Below are 18,930 nucleotides of genomic sequence, written 5' to 3' on the forward strand. Positions count from 1 at the left end.
GAATGAGGCTCCAGTTGCACTGACCTCATACTTCCTAAAAGCTCACACATCCTCCATCCCCAGATACAAATGATCTGGAAAAAAAAAAAAATAAAGCTGCTCCCAACTTCTTCCATAAGCTGGCTCTTCTGCAAGACATAATACGATGCCCATTCAGCCTGAGCCAGGCACCCACACACCTGCCACCCACATCACAAGCTCTGGGGATGCTTCCTGCCCACCCAGGGCCCCTCCTATGCCCCCATGTCCCCACCCCACACACAGCCCCATCCTCCTCTCTTTCTGCTCATGCCTATTCACACACAAACTACATCCGCAGCCCTTATCATCAGCCCCGTCGGGTCTTAGGCTGGTCTCCAGTCGATCTGGTCCTTCTCCAACAGACCCAGTTTTAAAGAACGCTAAATCAAAAACCCTAGCAACGATCACTAGCTCAACGTCCCCACCGCCAGAAACTGCCTGCCTCATTAAGGAGTAAAACAGCAGCTGGGGAAGGTTGGGAAGCAGGGTGGTGGGTGCATTCCAGCCAACACGTGGATTTACATTCCTCACAGTTAAGGAGGGAGTGCTGTAGCTGCTCTGGGAAGGGTCTGGAGAAGCTTGGAGCAGAAACTGCCTGCTCCATTAGCCCTCCTGGATGGAGGGGCCAAGGGGGAGGCCTGCACATCTGATCCATTGGGGAGGGAAGCTGCGGAGATGGGAAATATTATGTAATTAAACTCTGTTGGCCTGTCCCGCCTGGGGAATGTGAGCGCCATCAGCAGTGACCTCTTCCAATCAACTTAATTGGCCCAATCTCGCCAAGAAAAGCAACGGAATTGGTTTAGTGCCTCATGGAAATAGCTTAGCTCCTGACTATTTATGGCCACTGAACTCAAGGATGGGAGCCTGACTCTGCGCCAGCAGTTGACAGCGTGTGCTGACTTCTGGGAGGACTCGGAGGCTTGAGTGGGTTTTCTGGCCCCTCGTTCTCTGGTCTCCATTTTTGTCTCTGGGGAAAGTGGGCCACGCCAACTTACTGCACTGGGTGTCTGCCATATCACAGATCCACAGCCCGTGCCCCCCAGGATCCACAGCCCAGGGAAAAACCGTCCTTCATGGCAACCCAGGATGCCTGGACTTTGCTCCTCTTTAATTCTAACATGCTAAAAAACAACAGCTACTTTCTCTGTTCTCAAAATCTCATTTCTTTTGGCATCATGGTCCACAGCAAAGGAAAACGTCTGTTTCAGATCATTACTAATGTTGATTTGTGGACCACCTTTCTTCTGAATCCTCCAAAGACCTTTCAGGAATACAGCTCTCCATCAGTAATCTTCTAGGCTTGGCTATCTCCATTTTACAGATGAGTAAACTGAGGCGGCCACAGAAAGCTCTGTTTGCACAATGGATGAACAGCAGACACTCAGTGGACATAACATGCACTGTAAAGAGAAAGAGGTTCAGGACCCGCCTTTGCAATGCTTCACATCCATGCTAGTGCCTGTATTCAAATCGGTGTCATCTCCGAGTAAGGCTCTGTACTGCTAAACACACCAAGGTTTGACTGGGGGTGGGGCGGGGAGCAGAGTGAACTTTCCTCTCATTGAGTCATAGCAGACAATATCATTTTACACAAAGAGAAATAAGAAAGGATCAGAGAGATTAGAGAACTTCCCTGAAATCACCCTTCTCCAAAGTGGCAGAACTGGATTGGAACTGAGGCATTCCCAATGGGAAGCCTTCCATCTCCACCACACCATCCTCTCCCTGCTGCGAGAGCCTTCGCCCAAGGCTCAGACCCTGTATCAACCCTCTTCCAAAGAGGAATTTCCTCTACAGGTAAGGTAGAACCTCAAAATGGCACACCTGTCATTTCAGGAATTCAAAAATGTCTTGAGTCAAATATAAGAGGTTTGTTTCTGCCCTTTCAGCAACAGATTTTTAAAAGGAGGTTCTAGGTTAGCAGGTGTGCAGCCAGAGCACATCCCTCAGCCTGCTCCATCCCAGTTACCTCCCCAGCTCCTGCGGGTATGAACCCCACCAACATCACACTCCCCTCCTGCCCCAAACGCTTCCAAAAGCCTGCAACCCTTCTTTTAACTGTAGTTTTCAAACTTTGATCCACAAGATACACATCTGAGCGTCCAAGATGATTTGCATCCTTCCTCGGACCCAAAGAATTCCTGCAAAAACATACATCCTACCACCCCCAGCAGAGCCAGAACATACACCCCTCTGGTCCTCCAGGCTAGGCTCCTCCCAGGTTCTTCATTCCAGCCCCGCAGTGTCTGTGCACACATACACGTGCACACACATCAGCTTTCCACTCGGCTCAGAAGTCAGCCGAGACTAACACTCCCAAGCTGCATCTTCCTTGCATCTTCTTCCTGATCACTGCCTCACCCTTATGCAGCCCTGCACAGGAAGCCTCATCCCTGCTGTGCTGTCAGAAACTCCACCCTCAGGTGTACTAGGACCTGCATTCTGACCCAGCTTGCTACCCCCTCCCATTCCCAGCCCACACTCCCTGCAAGAAACAGTAACAGCCATCAGCTCCCGCCTCAACACACAAAACTATCCATCATCCCTATCTTTCTACAAAACCACAGTTATATTTCAAGTCAGCTTCCCTTTGACCTCCGAGATCCATAAACATCACTCGAAACTGAATTACAGTTCTTGAAGAAACCTCTAGCACTGAGTTCTCCTGGTTCCTCCTGGCAAAACTGCAGGAGTTGGCTGAGCCCTGGGAAGATTTTTTTCTAGGGCACCATGCCATGCCCCAGAGCCCAGGAATGGGCTGAGCCTCCAGCGGACATTTCATACAGTTTAATTGATGATCAATAATAATTGGTGATGGTGAAAAAATTCCTTTATTAAGTTGAAAAACCCATTATAACCATCATACAACATGCATCCCCACCACTAGGCATGCAAAGCACATTTCTCTGCTCACTCCAATCTTGTACACACATCCCCACCCTGTGCCAACACACAGAAGACTTTTCCCCTTAAATGTGCATTCCTCACCCTAAGCCTTCTCCAGTCCCCTCCTCTCTGGGGTGAAGGATGCAGAGGAGGAGAAAGCGAAAACCACTCCAGCATCTTTTTCTGCAGATGCCCCATCTCTCTAAAATAAGTGTTCGAGCCCACACTTTTCTTGTCCCCCACAGACCCCCGTGCCTTTCCAGCCAAATTCCCCAGGACTCATTCACAAAGTTCATACTCTGATCTTCGCAGATAATACCCTCCCCCCCATCCCTTTGGTAAGCGGAAAGCGCCTAGCCCAACCTTCCACACACGTCCCACCTCCCCCCAACCCCGGCCGCCCTCCCACACCACACCCACTCCGTGTGTCTGCGCAGGCACGCACAAGCCATCTGCTCTAACACACGCACCTCTCCTTCTGCTCTGACACTCTTAGCGGGCACAGATTTCTCACTAGTACACCTATGTGCCCACATGCTCTCACCTGCTGCTCGGCAGCCGTGTGCCCGTGAAAGAGACCCTCAGAAATGAATATCTCCACCTGCATACTGAGCAGAGGGAGAGCCAGCGCTCTGATGTTCCAAACAGCCTCCTTGCCTGACCAAACAGCGCCCGGGGTCCCCGATGGCCCTCCATAGGACCCAGATCCTGTTAGCCCAGAGCCAAACCCTCCACTTTCAGCTACAAAACAGTCCACAGCTGCACAAACCCGTGCGCGCTCCTTCGGCAGCCCCGCAGACTTCCTTCTGTCCCCCAACACTATTCAGAGCCCCCTTTCTTACCATCTCCCCCTCTTCTGACGCCATACTCAGGCCTGAGCATTAAAGGCCAACGCAGAGGCTGTTGGATTTTCTCCCCTGAATCCTACCCCTCCACCTTCTTTGTGTAAGGAGGGGGGGGGCGTTAAGTGGGGGCAGGCTGAGGACGCCGGTGAATTTCTGAGCTCTGGGAAAATAGAACCGACGGCGAAGTTCCCTCGCGTTACAACTTTCTCCATCCTGACGTTTGGAACGGTGGGTTGAGACAGGCTCTAGGTTCTGCAGGGTGGGAGGGGGTATCTTTTTCGTAAAAAGCAGGTCTCCCAGCACAGTCGGTAAGCGGCTGAGTCCTGGGGCGACACCCACCCCCTTTTAGCCCGCCCCCACCCCACCCCACCCCCCGAGCTCCCGCCCCCTGCTCGTCGCGCACATAAACAAGTCCAAGGCGCGCAGTCGCCAGCTATCCAGCCCGGAGCCCTGCGCTCCGGCTGCCTCCAGGCAGCTGCCAGCACTCAGACCTCTGAACCTTCAGCCAGAGGTCGAGACCAGGCGACCTAGTTCGGAGTTTCCTGCACCTGGAAGCTTCCAGCCAGGGATCCAGCGAGAGGGATCCTAACTAGTCAGCAGCCCCCACTCGGTTCGGCGCGCGGGTCTCCGTGCCTTTGAGGAACGCAGGCTCCCAACTCCCCCAAAGAACCAGGGTCTCCTCCGCGCACCCACTCGCGCCCGAAAGCCACCAGGACTGTCCCCTCCCCCACCCAGCCCCTCCTTTCCCGAACCTTCAACTTCCAAACTTCCCAAATTTCCTTCGAGTGTGACTTGGAGCTCTGGGGCCAAGGAGCACTTTGGTCCTTGGCGGGGTGGGGGTTGGGGAGGCTCTGAAGTCCGACTTAGATGCGTCGCGCCCCGGGCCTCCCAGCCTCCCCGCACCTCCGATTCCTAGAGCTGGCCCGAAGGAACCGGACGGACTTCACAGGGATCGCCAGGCCCCCCGAGCCCGCCGCTACCCGGCGGGGACCCAGAGGCGCGGGCCGCGCGCGCAGCTCTGACATCGGCGCCGCAGAGACCCAGGGTGGGGTGGCCACCGGCCTGCACGAGCCCCGGGGTGCAGGCTTGTTTCCCAGGAAGCTCTGAGCGGAGGTAGGGGGACTCCGGCAGGTAGCCGCGCCTCGAGGAGTCTCAACTCCCCAAACTGAGAAGCGTCTCTCCAGGTTCAGAGCTCCACATCCCCTCCCCCAGCCCCGCCGGGGCCCAGAGAGGGAGAGTCGAGAGCCCTGCGCCGCGGCGAACCCGGCGCCGGGGGCGCGTGCGGGGAGCGGCGGCTGCTCCCTAGTCTCCTTGGATCCGCCTGCCACCCCCTTTGTTACGGGGTGCGCGGGGAGCTCCTCTGCGCGAACAGACGGGTGTGATGATGAGGGGCTGGCGGTTCTGCCTAAGCCCTTCCTTGCCCTTCCGTCGTCTCCCTTTCCCCTCGCCTCCGCCCCCCATTTCCAATCCTGGTCCCTTAAACCTGATCACTTTCCCAGATATTGGGCGGTTTCTCCGGCGGCAGCCGAGGGACGGGAGAGAGGAGGTGGGGAAGAGTGAGTGTGTGTGAGTGTGTATGTGTGTGTATGTGTGTGCGCGCGCAAGGGTAGCTGTGATCTCGCCATGGCCTGGGCAGATCCCGGAGTAAACTTCGGGAAGACAAGAGCCAGGGAAAGTGCGGGAGCGCAGCGCGATGGGGTGGGGGCGGAGTGCGCAGCCGGGGCCCCGCGCTGGTCCCCCAGTCCATCCCCTTACCGGGCCCCCGGGCCCCTGAACCTGCCCACCCAGCGCGCCCGCCTCCCCTTACCGTGGCAGAAGTAACCATGGCATCCGTGTGACTGTTTCCAGGGACGTCGACATGAAGAGAAAGGTGGACGCGAGCTCGGTCATCCAAAGTCTCCCCCACTCCGCTGCCGCCACCCCCCAGCAGGGGACAAAAAGAGCAGGAGAAAGAAAGGCGAGGGAAGAAAGTAGTTGCGCCGGGCTCTCTCGGGGGCCGCGCGCGGAGCTGCTCGGTAGGGAGAGGAGCCTTCAACTCTGAGTCCCGCGAACATAATCTGCGCGGTTATAACCAGCCAACCCGGCCAGATGGCTCCGCGCTCAGCGCCTTAACCCCTTCGGCGCCGCGCCGCCCGCCCCCGCGCCCCGCCCGCCGCGCACGCCTGCGCCCCAGCGCCCCTCCGGCTGGGGTCCGGGGCCAGTGAGGGGACCAGGTCATTTCCCATAGAAATGGGAAGAAAAGAAAAATACCCCCAACTTCCAAGGGGATGTATGCTTAGATTTGCCCCCTCGATCTCCCTTTTAGAGATCCAGGAAAAAACCGAAAACGAGATATTCAACTTTTCACTGCACTTCACAGGTTTATGCCTTCAGCCTGTCTTATTTGTTCCTTTTCTTGAAAAAATTCTTTTTGATCTCCTTTCTGCTTTTTATTTAAGGTTTTTCTTTGCAAAGCGGAAGGATCTTTCTTGCCCCTTTTCCAAGGCGACTGGGGGTCTAATGTGCAAACCCCTCAGAACTTTCCCGCTCCAGACCTCTTCCCACCCGCTACCAAGCCCACTGGTGGGTCCTTACCCCCTCCCCGCCACCCGAGCGTGCCCCGGGTACCGCTCCCCAGGGTGCTCGCCGCTCCGGGACCAGCTCCTAGGGCGCAGCCGGCGGTGCAGGGGGATCAAGCCAGAGAGGCGCGGGGTGGGAGTCAGGGGACCCAGGGACGGGCAGTTGTGTGTGCGACCGTGTGTGTCTGTGCGAGCCCGAGCTTGGAAGGGATGGGGTGATGAATTGGAGGCTCCCACTCCACGAAGCCTTCAGCTCCTCCTAAGCTCCTTCCATCCAAACGAGGGTCTGCCCCTGCAGCCTTGCGCCCTTCCAGCACCCGTCCGTCTGCAGGCGGGAACCGCGCGGGAAGGCCAGCGACAGACCGACTTTTCTAACCGCTCCGAAGGCAGTGACGTCCACTTCCCCACCCGGCGATTATTTGAGGAATGGAAGGACAGGGGGCAAAAATCTCTTATTTCGAGATAATTTTAGCTGCCCATTAGACCCCGCTTGCGGCGAGCTCGGTCTCTAAATTTACCATCTGAAGTCATCTTGCTTTGGCCCATTTGCCATCAAGAGAAGTGGTGGGGGGCGGGGAAATGTCACTTAGGGGTCAATGAGTTAACTCAGGGGCTCAGTGTTTCGCTCTCCAGTCCCCGGGTCGTGACGTGGGGATCCTTATCTCCATGTCCCCCCACTTCTTCCTCCGTGCCATCTCCGCGACCCCTCACCCCATCTCTTGCCAGGACCTCTGGACTCGCGCGCCACTGGGGGAGGGGAGTCAGTAGGTATCACTTCTCCCCGCGCCTGCCTTAAGCAGCACACGCTGTTTCCGCTGGGGTCCAGGTTCCAAATATATATATATATATATTCCTTTGACTTGTTGGAGCCTTTGGTCAGACACCAAGAAGTACGAAGGGCACTACACCTACCAGATCAGGCCGACCCGCCGCGGAGTGAGGCCGCCGGTCCGAGGGGAGGTGGAAGGGATGGGGAGCCTGGGGTCTGCGTACTAGACAGATTGTACCTGCCTCATCATTTTGCTGGCTGCTGGAGGCTGCCACATCGAAAACGGCCGGAAGCGCCCACTGAGGCCCAGGAGCGTCACCTCGCGCGGTCCCTGGGGAAGGGAGGGTCTCGCTTCAGGGCCTCCCTCGCGCCAATAGGATCGGGTCCTCCTCCGGGCCAGACTAGGCTGCCGACCTGTCCCTTCCAGCCGGCGCGCGGCACCATGAAGGTTTGGACTGGGCGGGCGCTGCTGGGTCCTGGTTTTCTCGCTCGGCTCTGGCCCGCCCCCCCTGCCCTCCCCCACTTCCCGCACTTGCACCCCTCCACCCCACCCCCACCTCGGCTGCCGAGCAGTCAAAGGCGGGATTCGGGTCCCAGATCCAGTCCCACTGGCCAAGTTCTGTGGGCTCTTCGCTGGAGCTCCGGGTCGTCCGTGACCCCGAAGACGGCCAGAGGAGAGGTGATTGGCTCCCGCTGCAGCGAGGAATGGGTTAAAAACAAGTCCTGGCTGTTCTGCCTGCTGCTCCCCGGTCACCCACAGTCTGGAGGGAGGAGGGGAAGGGAGAAGGGGGCAAACTTAAATCTGAAAAAAAAAAAAAAAAATCAGAAGAAAAAAAAAAAAAAAAAGAAAAAGACGAGGCAGCGTGAGTTTAAAACCGATTTGTTCTGCAGATGCCCGGCGCTGGCTGACTGCCTCGTTTTGCCAGGACCTAGGCGACCTCGGGAAAAGTTTGTGCCTTTTCCCAACTCAAGGGGGGTTTTGTCCTGAGCCAGTGGGTCTGTCTTTACGTGCAAACAACACGCCTTGTAATCTGAGAGGTGACACCTTAATCTTGCCAAATATGCGTGGTGCCTTGGGGAGGAGGGGGCAGGAAAGGAGGGAGGGACTGAGGGAGGAGAGAGGAAGAGGACGGAACCAGGCGGAGGCTGGGTAAGAAGGATGCACTTTGCTGCTGGACTTCAGTCGCTAAGTCGAGTCTCACTCCCTTTGCTACCCATGGACTGTATGTTGCCCACCAGGCTGCTCTGTCCGTGGGATTCTCCAGGCAAGAGTAGTGGAGTGGGTTGTCATTTCCTTCTCCAAGGGATCGTCCCCATCCAGGTATCGAGTCTGCCTCTCCTGCATTAGCAGGCGGGATTCTTTACCACTGAGCTATTGCTTGCTGTCTCCCAAATGGAGGACCCCTGGCCCCTTCCTTTGCGGAAGGCCCCTTTCAGACAATCTTCCCTGAGCCAGCAAGCTGCCTTTTCCTTGACTGCTGTTCTTTCCACTTGAGAGCTGTTTGTTCTCTTTTCCCCACCAAATACCAGCGCTGGATTCTTCCCTCTGACTCCCAAGAGAGGGACAAGGTAATCAGGAAGCAGTGTGGCCAGAAAAAGAAGTACAAAGGTGCATGTCTTTAAAGGTAAACTGAAAGACTGTCGCATATCTTATGGACTCAGAACTGTGGTACATTGTGCTTCTGAGCAAATCAATTTTTCGGAATAGAGACTGATCTGAGTGGTTGCAGACTGCTAAAGCAAAGAACAGAGTTGGGAGGTAAGCTGGGCAGTTCCTGCCCCAAGGCAGCGCTGGGTCCTGCTGGAGTCCATTCAGACTACATCTTTCTGGATCGCTTTCTCCAAGTGGAGCCCCTGTCGCAGTCTTGACCTTGGTGTCCATCTGTCGGCTGTATTTTTAGGTTGCTGAACTTTCTTTTTCTCCTGGCTGCATCTGGAAGACCCTCCTCCTGAAAGTGGCTTGTGGGTTTGTGTGTGGGAGCTGGGGACTGGATCTGGTGTTTGGAGACCTGTTTGAAAACCAAAGCAAATTTCTGGAGCTAGCCTGCTGCCCACCCTTGTCTTTTGCAATAGCACCACTCTGTGGTTGAAACACTGAACAGAAACAGAATGGAAAGGTTGGCCTAAAGCGTGCCTTTCCCTTGTAAAAAGCAGCATTTCTGGGGCTGATGTTTGAAATCGGTGGACCGCGGGTTGGTGGTGGTGGTAGGACGGGGGGGACGTGATGCTTAGCGTGTGGTCCCGTGTTCTAGCTGCCTGCCATTAATTCATTGTGACATATTGACCCAGGAAATGAGAGAGGTGGGCCGAGTGGTTTTGGAGGCCCCTTTCCTCTGTGACCAAACGTGGCAAAGACAAGCGAGGTGATTTTCCCCATGAAAAGTTAGCTAGTCTTGAACATTTGCCTTCTCTCATTTTTTGGTTTTGTTTCATTTGTTTGCTTTTCCTTCTGCTCAGAGGTTGCTCCTCTGCATCTTAGCTGATCCTCAAATATTTGCATGTTGCATCTTCCGCGGCTGGAAAGCATGGTGGAGAAGTTTGGCAGAGCAGCCGCGGTTCCTTTCTTGGGCCCTAGCCTGTCTCTCCCCACCCCCACTCATTCAGACTGCTGCTCTGCCAGTGGAGCCTGGAAGTCTGTGTTCCCGACACAATGAAGTGCAGGCAAAAGGTGTTTGCCCAGGGACTGGGGATTTAGGGGTAACGGGAAGACCATGCACTCCCGTGACTGCTGGTGCTCAAGAGATTACTGACTGCCCACCTATCACTGCACAGGTTCAAAAGAGTTATTAACCAACAGTCACTTGAATATCACGCCCATTAGCAGCCCCACCCAAAGGCCCTAGGGACTCCTGTATGAGGCATTACTCTTTTTGTTTTTTCCCCCAAGATGGGTGCAATGTCCACAGAGACTGTGTCCCCAGGTCTTCCCTAACATTTCTGTCATCTTTATCAGCACTGGTCTCTGACTGAGCAGGGATCCCAGAAGTCAAGTTCTCTGAGCCTCTGTGTCCTCACTCTGCATTGAATAGTTGATGAAACTGAGGTTCCAACTGGACAGTGACTTTCCCCAGGGAAACAGAAAAAGCCTGGTAACAGATCAGGAGGTAGGGCTCATTGAAAGAGAGACTTCTGGAGTCATCCCAACGCAGGTTTCATGCACCCTTCATCACTTCGAAGCTGTGTGTCTTTGGACAGACTCTGAGCTTCTTAATGCCAGCCTCATAGGAGTGTTGGTGGTGGTGGTTTAGTCGCTCACTCATGTCTGAGTCTTTGAGAACCCATGGACTGTAGCCCGCCAGGCTTCTCAGTCCATGCGCTTTCCCAGGCAACAAAATTGGAGTGGATTGCCATTCCCTTCTCTAGAGGATCTTCCCAACCCAGGGCTCAAACCTAAGTCTCCTGCATTACAGGCAATTTCCTGCATTGCAGGCAGGTTCTTACCAACTGAGCCACCAAAGAAGTCCATAGGAGAGTTATGAGGATCAAATGAATCTTTTTATTTAAAACACTCAGCACAGTGCCTGGCACCATGGAAGCCTCGACTCCCAATCTAAAGGCACTTGTAGTGAAATCCTGCCATCCCACTGGTAGGGGATCAGCCTTTAGAAAGACTGTCCTGTCTGTTCTTTGTAAGCAGTCTTAAACATTTCATTAGTGTAACACCATGGGTTTATTTTCCCCTTTGGACAAAGACAGAAAGAAATCAGCAGGATGAAGTAGTGGACATATTTAGAATCTTTGGAGCTTCCTAATATGGACCTCAATGAGCCTGGAAGACATAGTTGAACGATTTCAAAATCTCATCTTATTCATTCTCTCATTTGTTCTCTAAGGCAGAACCACCTCATTGTTTTAAAGGAAATTCCATCGTGTCCTTTAACTCTTAGCAACTTGCCTAGTATATTCTTTGTTGTTGTTGCTAATTATGTTCTAGAGCTTACATTGAACAATATAGAGTTACACTGAACAATGATGGATCAACTCATTTTGTGAAATAGCATACAGATTCATAATTAGGTTTCAAGAAAATACCCAGAATAATAGAGGGAAGGTATGTATCCCTACCACACAGGTGGATATAGAAATCATAAGAAAGTCTCCTATTTCACCAGTCATGACATGAATTCCTCACCACCCTATAAATTACCTTTATGTTGCACCAAACTCCACTCATAAAAAAAAATGACATTAAGGTTTCCTAGGTAACTAATGCATTTCCAGAGGGCATAGGCCTCAGGAGACAAAAGGGGTAAGGAAAGGGGTGGGGGTGGGGAAGTGAAGAAAGAGGGGAAAAAAAACATTCGATTAGACCCATGTGACATAAACAAAATATTTCATGGGTAAGAACTCATAAAGTTTTATTAGCTGGGTTCGACATAGCTGTGGCACCGCCATTAATTCCATCTTCGGACAATAAAAGGCTTGCCAGGCTCCCCCCACCCCTCCACCTCTCCAGTCATGTGTGCCAGTATCTCTTGGTCCAGGCTCAGAGTTACAGATGTTGAGAGTAACTGTTCGTCGGCTGAGCTGTGTCCACTCACCAACCAGCTGTTTCTTGAGGCTTCCAAGGGATATTTAGACAACACCAAATGCTGAGAGTGAAAACTGTCCGTCTGGATGGTTCAAGAGATGCAGATGCATGCGGTTGTATAGACGCTGAGCTCGTTGGAGCAGGGCTGTGAGCCTCAGGGGAACGTTCCCTGGGTTGGGGTTGAGCAGACAGGATCCATGGCCGATTTCCAAATCTCCAGCCTGATGGGCTTTTCATTGTGGCTTCCTTCATCTGGGGAAGGGTCTGGGTGCCAAAGAGCCCATGAATGCTTGGGAGGACATGGAAGGCTGTAGGAAGAGCTTAGGTTTCCACTTATGCTTTAAGAACATTATTGTTCAGTCGCTCAGTCATGTCTGACTCTGTGACTCCATGGACTGCAGCATGCCAGGCCTCCCTTTCTCTCACTGTCTTCCAGAGTTGGCTCAAACTCATGTCCATTGAGTCAATGATGCTATCCAACCATCTCATCCTCTGCTGCCTGCTTCTCCTTTTGCCTTCACTCTTTCCCAACATCAGGGTCTTTTCCAATGAGTCGACTCTTTGCCTCCGGTGGCCAAACTATTGGAGCTTCAGCTTCAGCATCAGTCCTTCCAATGAATATTCAGGGCTGATTTCCTTTAGGATTGATTGGTTTGATCTCCTTGCAGTCCAAGGGACTCTGAAGAGTTCTCTTGCACCACAGTTCAAAAGCATCAATTCTTCAGTGCTCAGCCTTCTTTATGGTCCAACTCTCACATCCATACATGACTACTGGAAAAACCATCCGTATATGACTACTGGAAGAATGTTGGGCCATCCTAAAAGGCAGTGCAATCCAGGAAACCGGTGAGAAGGAGACTCAGAGAATAGGAACAATGGAGAGAAAACAGCCTCATTACTGGCTTTGTGAGCCCAGAGAATTTACTGAACTTTTCAGCTCCTTGGTTTTACCTCATATAAGAGGGACTTGGCCTCATTTTCTTGTATCCTGGGGAATATAAATAAGAAAATAAAGAAACACGCTGATTGGGGTACACGTGGGAGTTTTATATCATCTGCTCTCCTCCATCTTCAAGAATTCGAGAGACAGTGAGACTGAGGCTCTTTCCAAGCCACAGCCACATGACTTCTCTGTAAAATTCAGTGAGTTGTTGATTCCCCGTGGTTTGGAGAGTACCTACCCATTACTACAGCTTAGGATGAAGCTTGACTTTTGCACTTTCTGTGGCTTGCTGGCAAAAGGGCACAAGATGCAAGTTCATTCTTTTTTTTTTAACACTTTTGGCTGCACCATGGGGATCTTAGTTCCCTCACAATGGACTGAATCCCCATCCCCTGCACTGGGAACTTGGAGTCTTAACTGCTGGACCACCAGGGAAATCCCAAAATGCAAGTTCTTGGCGAAAAAGTCAGCTAGAAAACCAGAACCTTTTCCATCGCTCAATCCCTTCCACTGGGTTGTTGAAATCATTTGGGGATTTACCTCTGTCTAGGGACTTGGGATGGATTCAGGATTAGACAAGTCTATGACTACACCCTTCCCTTTATTCACTGCCCTTACTGGGTAGTCAGGGGTGGGGAAAGTCTAGGAGGTTAATCTGTAGCAATCCAAAGGTGCAGTTTTCCCAGGGACTTAAGGAAAAGTAGGGCAGGATCCCAGGTCCCCTTACTCTTAATGAAGAGCCCCATCCGGTCCAGCCACGAGTATGACAGCAACACACAGTGAAATGTCTCGTGAGTACTCTCCTTCGGTACAGTCCTCAGAATTCCGGACTAAGGGCACTGACAAAGCCCACCTAATCTGTTCTTCTGCCCCAGTACCAATCCTTACTCATCACCCAAAAGACCTGCTTTAATTGTGCAGGGTGTGTGGGGTGGGGAGCCAAGAAGTTTCCTCCCATTGTCCACCTCTCCTCTGTGTGTGCATGCTCAGTTGCTTCGGTCATATCCGACTCTTTGCAACCCTATGGACCATAGCCTGGCAGTTTCTTCTGTCCGTGGGGATTCTTCAGGCAAGAATACTGGAGTGGGTTGCTGTTTCCTTCTCTAGGGGATCTTCCTGACCCAGGGATTGAACCTGCACCTCCTGTGTCTCCTGCATTGCAGGCAGATTCTTTACCCACTGAGCCACCTGGGAAGGCCATCAGCAGTCTAAAAACACTAAGGACAGGGAAGTAATCACCAAGTTCTTTCCTTTAAAGATCTTGTGCTTGAACTCCCCACAAAACACTCAAAAGAGATTTTAGCAGTTCCTGGGGGCCAAGGAAAGCTGAGTTCAAGTTAAAGTAGGTACCACTTCTTTCCCCAAGCACGCAAATATGTACAGATGCATCCCTGATGTCTCCCTCTGAAGCTTGGCTATATTTACCAGTCCATTTGTGGGCAGATCTGTCCCTGTCCCCGCCCTGAGAGCAGGCTGTCCTCAGGACCCCATTCAGAATGCAAGTAATGCTCCAGCCACAAAGAGGACCCCAACTGGGGTCCTGCAGAACCCTAAATGCAGCAGGTGGGAAACTTCTTTACAGATTTTCATCTTAATCATATTAACTCTGTGTGTGTGTGTGTGTGTGTGTGTGTGTGTGTGTGTTAGCCTCCCAGTCCTGTCTGACTCTCTGCTACCCTGTGGACTGTAGTCCACCAGGCTCTTCTGTCAATGGGATTCCCCAGGCAAGAATGTTGGAGTGGGTTGCCATTTCCTCCTCCAGGGGACCTTCCCCACCCAGGGACAGAACCTGTGGCTCTTACATCTCCTGCGTTGGCAGGTGGACTTTTTACCACTAGTGCCACCTGGGAAGCCCATGAAGTCGCTCAGTTGTGTCCAACTTTTTGCAACCCCATGGACTGTAGCCTACCAGCTTCCACCATCCATGGGATTTTCCAGGCAAGAATACTGGAGTGGGTTGCCATTTCCTTCTCCAATATTAATAACAGATAACATTTATTGAGTGCTTAATGGGTGCCAGGTATCATTAATAATATTAGCATTATATGCCAGGTACTTTTTGAAGCACCATGGGTGAATATTTGTATCTATGTATCTATATACATAGATAGATACACACGTACATATATATGTATATATGTATGTGCACATGTTCAACCAAATATTCATATGGTATATGTTATATATATTCATATATATGTACATCTCTCTCCCAGAACTGGACGCAGAAAGCCTGGGTCATGTCTGAGCTCTTGCGTGACCTTAGGCAAGTTATTTATCCCTTTCTAGTCTTCATTTTTAAAAAAATCTGGGAAGTAGAGATAATAATAGCACCAGCTTGTCGGATTTTCTGACGATTAAATAATGTATAGGTAGATATGGCTATCATCTTCACTTTATTGATTTCAAGTGTCTAGGTGTAGAGAATGGGCTTCCCTGGTGGCTCAGAGGTTAAAGCATCTGCCTGGAATGCAGGAGACCTGGGTTTGATCCCTGGGTTGGGAAGATCCCCTGGAGAAGGAAATGGCAACCCACTCCAGTACTCTTGCCTGGAGAATCCCATGGAGGGAGGAGCCTGGTAGGCTACAGTCCATGGGGTTGCAAAGAGTCGGACATGACTGAGCGACTTCACACACACACACACACACACACACATACACACACAGGTGTAGAGAATAACTTTCCCCAGGATACCTAGGCAGTGAAAGAGTTACAAAATAGAGGTCTGGACCCTCATCATGTATTAGCTCTACTCCATCCAACCTTGAGAAGGTGCTGTTTTTACAGGTGAGGAAGCAGGCCCAGGAGTGGACGAGCAAATTGCTCAAGATCACCCAGAGGAGCTCAGATGGGAGGGAGGTCTCCTGCCTCTGGCTCATGGCCAAGACCGGCAGGAGTGGGTTGTAATATTCATAGTGTCAATTCTCCTGGCCTCAAGGTCATCCTGGGGCGATGAGAGAAGAAAGGAGATGGACGATGGGGTAGAGTAGGGCCAAGTCCTTTGTTGAGCCTTTGTAGATGGAGGACCCTCCTTCCAGAGCAAGGACATGGTACATGGAAGAAAGACCGATTTCAGCACCCTCCCAGCTCTTCAGCAGGTCTCTTTGCCAGGACACAGCCTAGATAACCACATGCTAGTCCTGGTTAAGAGAAGTCCCACAAGCAGGCAGGACAAAACCATGCAGTGCCGGCTTGCTAAGAAATTCTTCCAGGGGGGCAGGCCATTGGCTTTGCTCCAAAGATTTTAAAAAAGCCTCTAATCCAGACTACTGGCATTGGCGACATCAAGACATACAGAGAAAAAAGCTGAGCCTTGAATCTCTACTAAGTCTTAGGTCTGTAAATGCTTACTCCAAAACCGCGGAGCGCTGTTATAGAACATTGTGGACAACTGATGTATTGTTACCTGTTTCTTTTGAATCCCATCCAGTCACAAATGTACACTCACGCAAATGTCTCCTCCTTTAGCTTAGACTGAGACTTGAATGCCACTGAGCACTCAGACACAGTGGGCCAGCCAGCAGTCCAAACCTGCCTTTGAATGAGCTTTCAAATCCGGAGCTGCTGCCAAGATAGTCACCATTATGCTTCAGATTCCTATTTTACTGTTCTACCACGACCAGCCTCTCTGCCTCCAAACAAGGGTAAGAGAATTCCACTGGTCCTTCTCCCACTGCTTCCAAGGTCTCTTGCCAACGGTTTTCAACAATGAGTCCCAAAGTTAGACATAAGCCCCTGTGGCGCAGAGGGAAAGAATAACTTTGCAGATGATGACAGTGATTATCTTTCCACCTGTAACCATCACGCCCTGCAGACTTTATGGATATCTTCAAAATAAGGTTAATAAAAGAGATACACAACAAAGTTGGAAATAACCAATACATGGATATCAATAAACCCCAAACCCTGTATATCTTCCCAGGGTTTAGCAGGGAGTCTATGGTCAAGATGGAAATGGAATCATTACTGGTAAGAGGTTTATTGATAGAATTAGAATCACTGGTCCACACTGTGTATCTCAGACTGGAAACCAGACTGGCTGCAATATTGAATCAACGCATAACTGACTTAAATTCTTTCAGAGTTGGAAGGTGTCTGAGATTCCCCTAGTGAAATCACTTGTTTTACAGAGAAAGTTATTAAGATTCAGGATAATGAGGGGACCAGCCAAGGAGCATGCAAAAAATGAGACTTGTCAGTGAGAGTGTGGACCCCACGCTCCTGACTCCTAGGACATGGCTCTTTGCCTGCTCTGTCTATACAACCCCCAGGAAATAGACAGAATTACTGCTTTCCTTCTGGAAATGACCCCATTTTCCCTCTTTAATTCCCAACCTTTTATTTTTTATTTACTTCAACTTATTCTAATATTTCATTATCTTAATTTTGTTCCCATTGTGCACTATTGGCAAGACAAGAGGAAATTAACTTAACATGCAGAAGGCAGGTTTTCAGAAGGACATGGAAAAGAGTTTTAATCATGGAGAGGTTAAAGGACAGCTTCAAAAGTGAAATGGAGGGAACTTTCCTGTTGATCCAGTCTTCACATTTCCTATGCAGGGGGGTGCAGGTTCGATCCCTGGCCAGGGAACTAAGATCCCACATGCCCCAGGATCAAGGAACAAAGGTATAAAACGGAAGCAATACTGTAGCAAATTCAATGAAGACTTTAAAAATGGTCCACATTAAACAAAAAAGTCTTTAAAAAAAGTGAAATGGATACTTTCCTATTTGGATGACAATAAGATCAATTCTTTCTGAACATACAGGATTAATTAGACCAATTCTATTTTTCAGTGGGTTTCCCAGGAGGCTCAGTGGTAAAGAATTTGCCTGCCAAGCAGTTGACGTAGGTTTGATTTCTGGGTCAGGAAGATCCCCTGGAGAAGGAAATGGTAACCCATTCCAGTATTCTTGTCTGGAAAATTCCATGTACAGAGGAGCCTGGTGGGCTATAGTCTGTGGGGTCGCAAAAGAGTCAGACAAGACTTAGAGACTAATCAACAATAGCGAATTAAACCCCAATATATGTATTTATGTATTTATGGATGAATATATTGAAAGAAAGCAACTACCTCAATTAAAGGAGAAATAACTGAATTTTTATATTAAAAATAAACATTACATGGCAATTACATGAAAGTGTTAGCTGTTCAGTTGTGTCCGACTCTTTGTGACCCCACAGATTGGAGCCTGCCAGACTCCTCTGTCCATGGAATTCTCCAGATAAGAATATTGGAGTCGGTAGCCAATTCCTGTCTACAGGGGAATCTTCCTGACCCATGCAGGTATTGAACTCAGGTCTCCTGCATTGCAGGCAGATTCTTTACTGTCTGAGCCACCAGGGAAAGCAAGACCATGAAAATATTTTCAAAATGAAATGATGTAACGGTATTAATATAAGGTAAAAAAGATTAAGTCAAGACTCATTATTGAAAATAAACAGGGACATTTATAACATTAAGTTTCCATACACTAAAATTCCACGCACTTAGTACCATGTATATATTATATATACAATATAACATACACACATACACACATGCACACACACAATGGAGAAATAGACATAACCACAATCATAGAGATTTTAATACATCTGTCTTCATAATTGGTAGATCAAATAGACAAAAAAATCAATAAAGTTATAAAAGATTCGTGTAACATGTTAAACAAACTCAACCTTATTGACAGCAAATAATTAAAACTCTGTACCCTACAATTTTCCCCAAGCACAGCACATGTGTAGTAATAAACAGCATCAACAACATGCTGATTCATAAAGTAAGTCTCAAAAAGTTTGTGAGGTTTAAAATTACCCAGAGTATTTTCTCTGACTACAGCCCAGAAAGCTAAGAATAGCAGGAAATCTCTTGACTAAGATAAAGAGGCATCTATACATACATACAAACACACACCCCTACAAACCTACAGCAAACAACATATTTAATGGTAAAAAATAGAAAGATTTTCACTTGGAAACCATAAACACGACAACATTGTCCGCTTAGTTGGAAATCCTACTCAGGGTGGTAAACAAACAAATAAATAAAATATAAGGGCTGAAAAGGAAGAAATAAGCTTGTCATTATTCATGGACAACATTATTGTGCATGTATAAATTTCAGAAGACACTCTAGATAATTTATATTCAAAAGTAAGTTTAGTAAGATCAGTAGTTACAAGGATGCCCCCCCCACACAAATCCATTTATTTATTAGCAGCAAATGATTAGAAAATGAAATATAAAAAAATACCATTTCAATAGAATAAAAATATTTATATCCAAAAATAATGCTAATAAAATCTCTGTAACATAAGTAGGTATAATCATTTTTTAAAACTATCATGTAAATATTTAAAGAAGTAGAACG

At 49.8% G+C, this 18,930-nt stretch overlaps 1 protein-coding gene across 2 annotated transcripts in view; it reads right to left on the reverse strand.

Moving 5' to 3' along the window:
* The window catches only part of NTF3 (neurotrophin 3), a 76,102-nt gene extending 70,308 nt beyond the window's left edge, over positions 1-5,794 (reverse strand). Inside the window, exon 1 of one of the 2 annotated variants that reach the window (XM_004006944.5) lies at positions 5,563-5,794. In XM_004006944.5, the coding sequence (XP_004006993.2) occupies positions 5,563-5,580 (18 nt within the window). In that variant the 5' untranslated portion in view covers positions 5,581-5,794. Of the gene's footprint in view, positions 1-3,752; positions 4,074-5,562 lie in introns of those variants that run through there. The other variant, XM_060414257.1, reaches the window with a different exon arrangement.
* Positions 5,795-18,930: the final 13,136 nt, after the last annotated feature.

This window comes from Ovis aries, chromosome 3, assembly GCF_016772045.2.
Source record: "Ovis aries strain OAR_USU_Benz2616 breed Rambouillet chromosome 3, ARS-UI_Ramb_v3.0, whole genome shotgun sequence".
NCBI lineage: Eukaryota > Metazoa > Chordata > Mammalia > Artiodactyla > Bovidae > Ovis > Ovis aries.